Source organism: Papio anubis, chromosome 7, assembly GCF_008728515.1.
Source record: "Papio anubis isolate 15944 chromosome 7, Panubis1.0, whole genome shotgun sequence".
In the NCBI taxonomy this organism is placed as follows: Eukaryota; Metazoa; Chordata; class Mammalia; order Primates; family Cercopithecidae; genus Papio; species Papio anubis.
Window position 1 is genome coordinate 32,606,457 of NC_044982.1, and position 9,306 is coordinate 32,615,762.

Genomic DNA, 9,306 nt, shown 5'->3' on the forward strand with positions numbered 1-9,306 from the left:
TAGACATACACATACCAAGATGGAACTGTTCATATGTGGAGTAAGTTAAGTGGCAGGCCACATGTATAACTCCATCATTATGAACAAAAAAAATCCCTCTTATATATACTTTAAAAATTATTATTTCCTTATCTGTATAAGTATAAAACAGGTCAAAAGGATGTCTACCTTTTTTTTTTTTTTTTGAGACAGAGCTTCACTCTTTGTTGCTCAACCTGGAGTGCAATGGAGTGATCTCAGCTCACTGCAACCTCCGCTCACTGCAACCTCCACCTTCCAGGTTCAAGCAATTCTCCTGCCTCAGTCTCCCAAATAGCTGGGATTACAGGCATGTGCCACCACGCCCAGATAATTTTTTGTATTTTTAGTAGAAACTGGGTTTCACCATGTTAGCCAGGCTGATCTCAAACTCCTGATGTCAGGTAATCCGCCCACCTCGGCCTCTCAATGTGCTTGGATTATAGGCATGAGCCACCACACCTGGCCGGAGTTGTACCTTTTACAAGGATTTGTGCGATTAAAAGTGATTAACTTTGTAAGAGTGGGCCAGGTGCAGTGGTTCAGGCCTCTAATACCAGCACTCTGGGAGGTCAAGGCAGGCAGATCATCTGAGGTCAGGAGTTTGAGACCAACGTGGCCAACATGGTGAAACCCCATCTCTACTAAAAACACAAAAAATTAGCCGGGCGTGGTGGCACGCACCTGTAGTCCCAGCTACCTGGGAGGCTGAGGCAGGAGAATCACTTGAATCCTGAGGCAGAGGATGCAGTGACCTGAGTGCGCCACTGCACTCTACCCTGGGAGAGAGAGAGAGACTCTGGTTCAAACAAAACAATTATTATTGCTTAAAGGCTCCTTATTTTCTGAGTTACACTGTGTTCTGAAAAAATTAAAACACCAAACAGCTATTCTTAACACTGGACTTCAGTCTCTTCTCTTTGAAATAAAATAAAACTTTAATCATTAAAGTTAAATGATAACTCTTCAGGCTGGTCTGATGGTAGTGGGTTATCAGAACTTTTTTTTTTTTTTTTGAGACAAAGTCTCACTCTGTCACCCAGGCTGAAGTGCAGCGGCACGATCTCTGCTCACTGCAGCCTCCGCCTCTTGAGTTCAAAAGATTCTCATGCCTCAGCCTCCTGAGTAGCTGGGATTACAGGCGTGTGCCACCACATCCAGCTAATATTTCTATTTTTTTTTTTTAATAGAGACAGGGTTTCGCCATGTTGGCCACGCTGGTCTCAAACTCCTGACCTCAGGTAATCCTCCCAACTCGGCCTCCCAAAGTGCTGGGATTACAGGCATGAGCCAACAGGCTCAGCCAGTTATCAGAACTTATTAATGTTAGTGTCACTAAAGTTTGTATACAATCCCCCACTGCTAAATTTGACTAGCTTCAAAATAAATAAAAATTTACCAAATAAATAAATGATAACTCTTTAAAAATCTGTTTAAAAAGGAGCATTGTTTCTCCTACATTGACTCTGATATAAAGAAAGCAAAAACTTACATTGTTCTGGCCAAAGATCTGGTGAGGCACGGTCAAGTTTTTCAAAACTTAGCAAAGATGCTTCCAGATCTGTCCCTAGAACAAAACATCCAGATGAACCAAGAAGATAGGAAACACATTAATGTATATGACACTTCAATCTCAAAGGACATAAACTGGAACACTCACCTGGAAGTCTAGAGATATGAATTCTGTAACTATTGATGCCACTGGTCCGTGATAGAATACAAATACATCATTCTCCCTTACCAAACCTCACTCTTTCAATCTATGAATGGGAGTGATATTTTATTGGGAGTGTTAAGAAAAATGAGTATCAATAAACCCACCTGCATCTTCATTCATACTCTTATGCTTTCCTCCAGTTACAATGAATTAAGTGTTTCTACTTCCATGAAACAGACTCTTCTGATAGCACTCTAGATGCCACCTTCTCTTGCTTTGTCAAGGACATCACTTGAATATCATCTTTCTCATGTACCATCAGTTTCTACCTTCTCTAGCCTCATGCTCAGTAGCAATCAAGCCAGTTGCAGAATCTAAAAAAAAAAAAAAAAAACCCCAGCCGGACATGGTGGCTCACACCTGTAATCCTAGCACTTCAGGAGGCCAACACGTGAATCACAAGGTCAGGAGTTCAAGACCAGCCTGGCCAACACGGTGAAACCCCGTCTCTACTAAAATACAAAAAATTAGCTGGGTGTAGTGGCAGGCACCTGTAATCCCAGCTACTTGGGAGGCTGAGGGACGAGAATCGCTTAAACCCGGGAGGCAGAGGTTGCAGTGAGCCAAGATCGCACCACTGCACTCCAGCCCAGGCAACAGAGTGAGATTCCATCTCAAAAAAAAAAACAAAAAACAAAACAAAACAAAAAACCACCAGGGCAGGCGGGGTGCCTCATGCCTATAATCCCAGCACTTTGGGAGGCCGAGCTTAGGAGTTCAAGACCAGCCTGGGCAACACAGTGAAACCTGGCTGGGCGTGGTGGTGTACCCTTGTAGTCAGTCCCAGCTACTCAGGAGGCTGAGGTGGGAGAGTGACTTCAGCCTGGCAGGTTGAAGCTGCAGTGAGTAAGCTCTGTTTGTCCCACTGAACTCCAGCCTGGATGACAAAGTGGGACACTGCTTTAAAAAGAAAAGAAAAGAAAAGAAAACCAAAAACCCTCTCTCTTGACCCCATGACCTCTTCCATACCTGCTTCACTGCAAAAGTTCTTATGTTGTCTTTTCTGCTGTCTCTACTTCCTTACATCACTCGCTCTCCTTAATGTACAACAATCAGGCTTCTGTCCCTACATACATAGAAACTGCTATTGTCAAGGCATCTATGACCTATGTTGCCAAATCCAGAGGTCACTTCTCTATTCCATCTTTTTTTTTTTTTGGAGACGGAGTTTCGCTCTTGTCTCTTAGGCTAGAGTGTAATAACGTGATCCAGGCTCACTGCAACCTTAGCCTCCCAGGTTCAAGTGATTCTCCTGCCTCAGCCTCCTAAGTAGCTGGGATGACAGGCACATGCCACCATGCCCCACTAATTTTTTTATTTTTAGTATTTTTAGTAGAGATGGGGTTTCACCACGTTGGCCAGGCTGGTCTCGAACTCCTGACCTCAGGTGATCCACCTGCCTCGGCCTCCCAAAGTGCTGGGATTACAGGTGTGAGCCACCATACTCAGCCTGTTCTGTCTCATGTGATGTTTTTGCAGCATCCACACACTGACTACTTTCCTTGAAATACTACTCCCCGCTTCTATAAAACTACTATGCTGGTTTCTCTCCTACCTCACTGACTCTCCTTTTTCCTTCTCCTTTTTCACTCAGGCCCCATCCTACACTGGCTCCTCTCTCTACCTCACTTTAGTGGCATAAATTGAAACACACAGAAAACAGGAAAATACTGGGTAGAAGAAGAGGATGGTCCCCCGGCAAAGGCCCCACCCTCAAGTCTGGAAACCTGCGGCCAGAAATGGGAACAGGCTTTCCTGTTTTCATGCCCAAAAGTTGCCTTTTGGCCCACCATGCCCCACTATTCTATATCCATGTAAACCCCAAACTCTAGGCTCCACAAGTAGATGAACAGAAGGGCAGAAGAACTGCAGAGAGAAGAGAAGGAGCATCTGAATGCCAAGAGAAGTTTGGCTGGAGAAGGTCAGAGATGAGATCAGCCACTGAATCACTGAATAGCCAAACTCCAGGGATAGATCACCTTCCCACTCCCTCCCCTTTCCAGCTCCCCATCCATCCCGCTGAGAGCCACCTCCACCACCCAATAAAACTCATACATTCACCATCCTTCAAGTCCGTGTGCAATCTGATTCTTCCTGGACACCAGACAAGGACCCTGGTACCAAGAGGGCACTGAGTCACTTAACACTTAAGCATCTGCAGACAGCAAAGCTAAAAGAGTGCACTGGCCGGGCACGATGGCTCATGCCTGTAATCCCAGCACTTTGGGAGGCCACAGTGGGTGGATCACTTGAGGTCAGGAGTTCAAGACCAGCCTGGCCAACATGGTGAAACGCTGTCTCTACTAAAAATATAAAAATTGGCCAGGCGTGGGGGCACACACCTGTAATGCTAGCTACTGGGGAGGCTGAGGCAGGAGAATCATTTGAACCTGGGAGGTGGAGGTTGCAGTGAGCCAAGATCATGCCACTGCACTCTAGCCTGGGCAACAGAGCGAGACCCTATCTCAAAAAAACAACAACAAAAAAAGAGTGCACTGTTATACATGCCCATTTGGGCTTTGGGAGTCACAGGTACCCACCCCTAGATGCTACCATGGGGCTGGAGCCCAAAAGTGCTCGCCCTGACTCCTACACCCACCCATCTGCATGCTCCCCATCCCGTAAAAGGTTTGAGAGCACAAAGACAAGCCACACCCCTGTCGCATATCCTGGGGTTAGGGAACTCTCCTATTTCAACATGAGGACTTTATCTTCATCTGTATGCCAATGATTCCATATTTACATTTCCACTGCCAACCTTTCTAAAGAACTACAAAGGTTTATGTCCAAGTGGTTATTTGAATCCCTCTCTATTTACATATGAAAAAACCACTTAAGGTCAGATGCAGTGGTGCACGCCTGTAATCCCAGCACTTTGGGAGGCCGAGGTGGGTGGATTGCTTGAGTTTGAGACCAGCCTGGCCAACATGGCGAAACCCCATCTCTACAAAAAGCAAAAAATTAGCCAGGTGTGGTGGTGTCAGCCTGTAGTCCCAGCTACTTGGAAGGCTGAGGTGGCAGGATGGCTTGAGCCTAGAGGTGGTGGCTGCAGTGAGCTAAGATCACACCACTGCACTCCAGCCTGGGTGATAGAGCCACACCTTGTCTCAAAAAAAAAAAAAATTCCCACTTAAACCTAATTATCTTCAAAACCATATTCCCCCAATCTTCTCCCATCTCAAGAAATAGCACTACCATAAACCCTACTTCTCAAATCGAAAACCCAGATGTCATCCTTCATGCATTCTTTTCCTTCACCCTTCCATAACCAATCCATGAGTAAATCTAGTCATTTCTACCTTCAAAATACACCCTGAAATCGAATAACCCGGGGAACCACCACTTCCCTCTTGGACTACTTCAATAGCCTCTTAACAGATCTCTCTGCTCCCATTCTTACCCTTTCCCCTTCACGCCCCCAAATCTATTCTCTATAAAGAGGCCAGAAATGATTTTTTTAAATGTCAATCAGTTCGTGTCACTCTCCAGCTTAAAGTTCCTCCCAGTTAAATCTGTGAATGTGTATCTACCATACTCTATAAAATCTTACTCAGCCTCTGCCTAATTCTTTGACATCATTTCTTTTCCACTCTTCCCTTGCACAGAGTAGTACTCAATATTAACATTCGTTGAATTTTTATTGTATGCTCAGTATGCTAACCAGTTGCATAACTAGTTCATTTAATGCTATAAACAGCGGTTCTTAACATTTTCTGGGTAAGCCACATCTTTGGAAATCTGGGGAAAAAAATGAACTCATTCCCCAGAAAATATACATACGTACAAAATTTTTCAACATGTACTTTTCTCTAAACTGAATTTGTTTTGCCAAATATCCCAAAGGAATTTCCAATGGCATTTTAATTGTAAAGAACTCAACTAATACACTGCCTTAACTAAAGCATCAAAAATTAGCTTCTCTTTGTTACCAATTTCTGAGGAATGTTCAACCATAACAAAAATAAAGTTATTGGGCCAGGTGCAGTGGCTCGTGTCTGGAATCCCAGTGCTTTGGGAAGCCGAGGCAGGAAGATTGTCTGAGCCCAGGAGTTTGAGACCAGCCTGGGCAACATAGTGAGACTTCATCTCTACAAAAAATAATAAGGCGGGGCACGGTGGCTCACGTCTGTAATCCTAGCACTTTGGGAGGCTGAGGTGAGTGGATCACCTGAGGTCAAGAGTTTGAGACTAGCCTGGGCAACATGGTGAAACCCTGTCTCTACTAAAAATACAAAAATTAGCCAGGTGTGGTGGTGTGTGCCTGTTATCCCAGCTACTGGAGAGGCTGAGGCATGAGAATTACTTGAACCCAGGAGGCAGAGATTGCAGTGACCCGAGATCGTGCCACGGCACTCCAGCCTGGGTGACAGAGTGAGACTCCGTCTCAAAACAAAATAAATAATAATAATAATAAATTAGCTGGGCATGGTGGTGTGAGCCTATAGTACCAGCTACTTGGGAGGTTGAGACGGGAGGATAGCTTGAGCCTTTGAGGGTGCAGTGAGCTATAATCATACCACTGCATTTCAGCATGGGCAATAGAGTGAGAGAGACCCTGTCTCTAAAAGAAAATTAAAAAAAAAATTATTGGGGGTACAATCTAATAACCTACATGGGTGACCTTATGATACCACAGTCTGGGATAGAACTCAGACTCTGCTGTGAGTCTTACTCTCATAAATTAAGTAATTAGATGGCTGTATTTGAATTTCAGTTTTCTCCTTTTCAAAGAAGCTCCAGCAAATTTATCACAAAAAAGACAAAAGAGTAAATGACAAACATTTTCAAGTCAATGTTATCTGAATTAAATTTTAAAGACAGTGACAGGTGGAACACTAAAAATAGAAGTGAGAGAGCTAGGCCATGGAATATTTTGGAATGAGATACTTACCGAGACGTTGAATTTAAGTTCAAAGTGCTTGACTTGATTTTTTCAGATTAAAAGAAAACATTAGGTGGAGAGGAGTGAAACTTTGTAAGAGATGAGAATGAAGACTTTTAAAAATCAAGAGTGCAAATAAAGTGACCATAGGGATGGCTAGAAGACCAAAGGAAAAAAATTTAACATTTTTAATACTCTTCCTGGCCAAAGAAAGGAAACTAAATTGAGAGAAGACAAGGAAAAAAAAAATCAAACTCAAGGAACACATCTCTAAAATCCCCAAAATTTGTAAAAACAATTTAAAAATAAACTAAAAAATTTAATAACAATTACCTCTATTTCTATCACTTGGCTTTTTAAAAAAAATTGTGGTGAAATGTACATAAATTTTACCATTTTAATAACTTTTAAGTATACAGTTCAGTGGTATTAAGTACATTAATTGTGCAATCATCACATTCATTTCCAGAACACTTTCACCTTCCCAAACTGAAATTTGGTACCCATTAGCAATAACTCCCTATTCCCTTTTTAAATGCCTTTCTTTCTGGCGAGAGAAGGACATTTTTGCAAGAGAGCACCCAGGAAGGAGAATCTCTTTTGACTCCAAACATCCAAAATTTCTTGTTTTTCCTTCTTTTTTTTTTTGAGACGGGGTCTCGCTTTGTCACCCAGACTGGAGTGCAGTGACATGAACATGGTTCACTGCAGCCTCCACCCCCAGGCTCAAGCGATTCTCTTGCCTTAGCCCCCCAAGTAGCTGGGACTACAGGTGCATGGCACCACACCCAGATAATTTTTGTATTTTTTTGTAGAGATGGGGTTTCACCATGTTGTCTAGGCTCGTCTTCAACTCCTGAGCTCAGGCAATCTGCCTGCCTCAGCCTCCCAAAGTGCTGGGATTAGAAGTGTGAACCACCACGCCCGGCCATAATTTCTAACACAGTATGTACCTGTGCTCACAAAATTTAAGACTCGGTTAAACGTAAAACTTAAGATCAAGTAATATATTATTTCTGCACATATCTAATCAATATTTCAATAAATGTTAATTAAAGACCTACTGTTCGTCAGGCACTGTGCTAAACCTGGGATCCAGCTATGAACAAGACAAACTTGTAATTTATAATCTAGCGTACAAGGGGCAAAGTTAACATAGTAACTATGCTGACAAGGAAGATACTGAGGCAATGAATAATGGTGGGGAAGGGCAACTCCAGATACTGTGTTCTAAGAAAGACTCTTTGGGAGGTGACATCTAAAAAGAGAACTGAAACTGAAAAAAAAAAAAAAAGTGTATATGTTTGAGTCATCTTTTGGTCTCCCAAAGCACCTAGCATTATGCCTTTCATGTAGTAGGTATTCAATACAGCTCACCTTGGCTTCAATTTCTTCATTCCTGCAATGAACTTCCAAGATTCCTTCCAAATACAAAATCTGTTTGTCTAAGGGAGGGCAACCTATATATCAATAAAATCGATATATAGTTGGGATGCGGATGGTAGAACTAAAAATGAGTTTAAAAATGACTGCAAGACCCTCTCTAAAGCAGAACCAACAGCAAAAGCATGGGAGTATACCAAAACAACTTGTTACTTGAGATGACTTGCATTTTACACAACATATAAACAGAAATCGTCCATTCACTCAGCCTTAAGAAACAACACGTAAAGCAGATCAGAAAGAGCGGTTGCGACCTGTGCAAGACAACACTTAAAAGCTCAATATTCATTCTCCTCGCGACTCTCTCGGCGAGGGGCCGAGAACGTCCCCCGCTTCTCTTGCTGCCACGGCAATGGTCCCAAACTGAGGAGACAGGAGAGAGATCATGTTTCTCTTGCGGTTCACTATCGAGATGGGGTCAGCCAGCAGCCCCTGCGAGGGTTTGAGAATCGTTCCATCCGTGCGCTCAATCAGAAGAGAACTGATCCTTTCAATGGGATACCCCAAGGAGAAAACTACAGTAAGGCACGTCCTCCAGTAACATCTCCTCCTCGACCCTCAGCCTCGCCCAAATAGAGATAAGGAAGGGCCAGGGCGACCCCTGTCCTTTTACCCAGAATGAGTCCCTCCCTAGTGCCCTCCTCCACACGCCTGGTACAGAGCGGGGAAACTGGGCACCTCTGAAGCTGCTGCGAAGAACCGGTGAGCTGAAGACGGCGATGGATCGCAAGAAAAAAAACAAAAGGGAAAGGAGAAGAGCCCAAGAAAGAAATGTATGTTCGAGGGGCAGAGACAGAGTGGATGTTCCCCATACAGCAAAGAAGGAGGCTGCAGGCAAACATCGCTAAGCCGGCTCTTACCGTCTGTGGGAGACGCCATCTTCCAACCCATGTCACGTGACGTGGCCAACCGTCGGCGGGAAAACGAGGATCCATAAGCCACGCCCCCAAAGAGAAACCCTATCCCCAACTCGCAGCCACGTCTCATTCCCTCGCCTCATAGGGCAATCTTCGCCCAGCCCCTCCCCTCATCATAGCCACGCCCCTTACGCAGTTGTTGAGGTGGAGCGACAGCAAAATTCTTGGAGGGTCTTATTTACTTTGCTCAGTGAAGGGGTGGGGCCTCGGTTGCGTCCTTGGCCAATCGGAGTTCCAGGTTAGGGGGGCGTCTCCTCCGTGTGCTCAGTATGGAGTGTCCAAGTCAGGGGCGTCTTCTCTACCTCCGCCAACGGCATTGGCTGAGGTAG

At 44.2% G+C, this 9,306-nt stretch overlaps 1 protein-coding gene across 3 annotated transcripts in view; it reads right to left on the reverse strand.

Moving 5' to 3' along the window:
- Positions 1-9,305, reverse strand: part of LIN52 (lin-52 DREAM MuvB core complex component) — a 115,629-nt gene extending 106,324 nt beyond the window's left edge. Inside the window, exons 1-2 of one of the 3 annotated variants that reach the window (XM_003902042.5) lie at positions 8,921-9,118; positions 1,511-1,585 (exon numbers count right to left, since the gene is read on the reverse strand). In XM_003902042.5, coding sequence (XP_003902091.1) covers positions 1,511-1,585; positions 8,921-9,047 — 202 coding nt within the window. In that variant the 5' untranslated portion in view covers positions 9,048-9,118. Of the gene's footprint in view, positions 1-1,510; positions 1,586-8,920 lie in introns of all 3 variants that reach the window. The other 2 variants (XM_009211949.4, XM_009211950.4) reach the window with 2 other exon arrangements.
- Position 9,306: the final 1 nt, after the last annotated feature.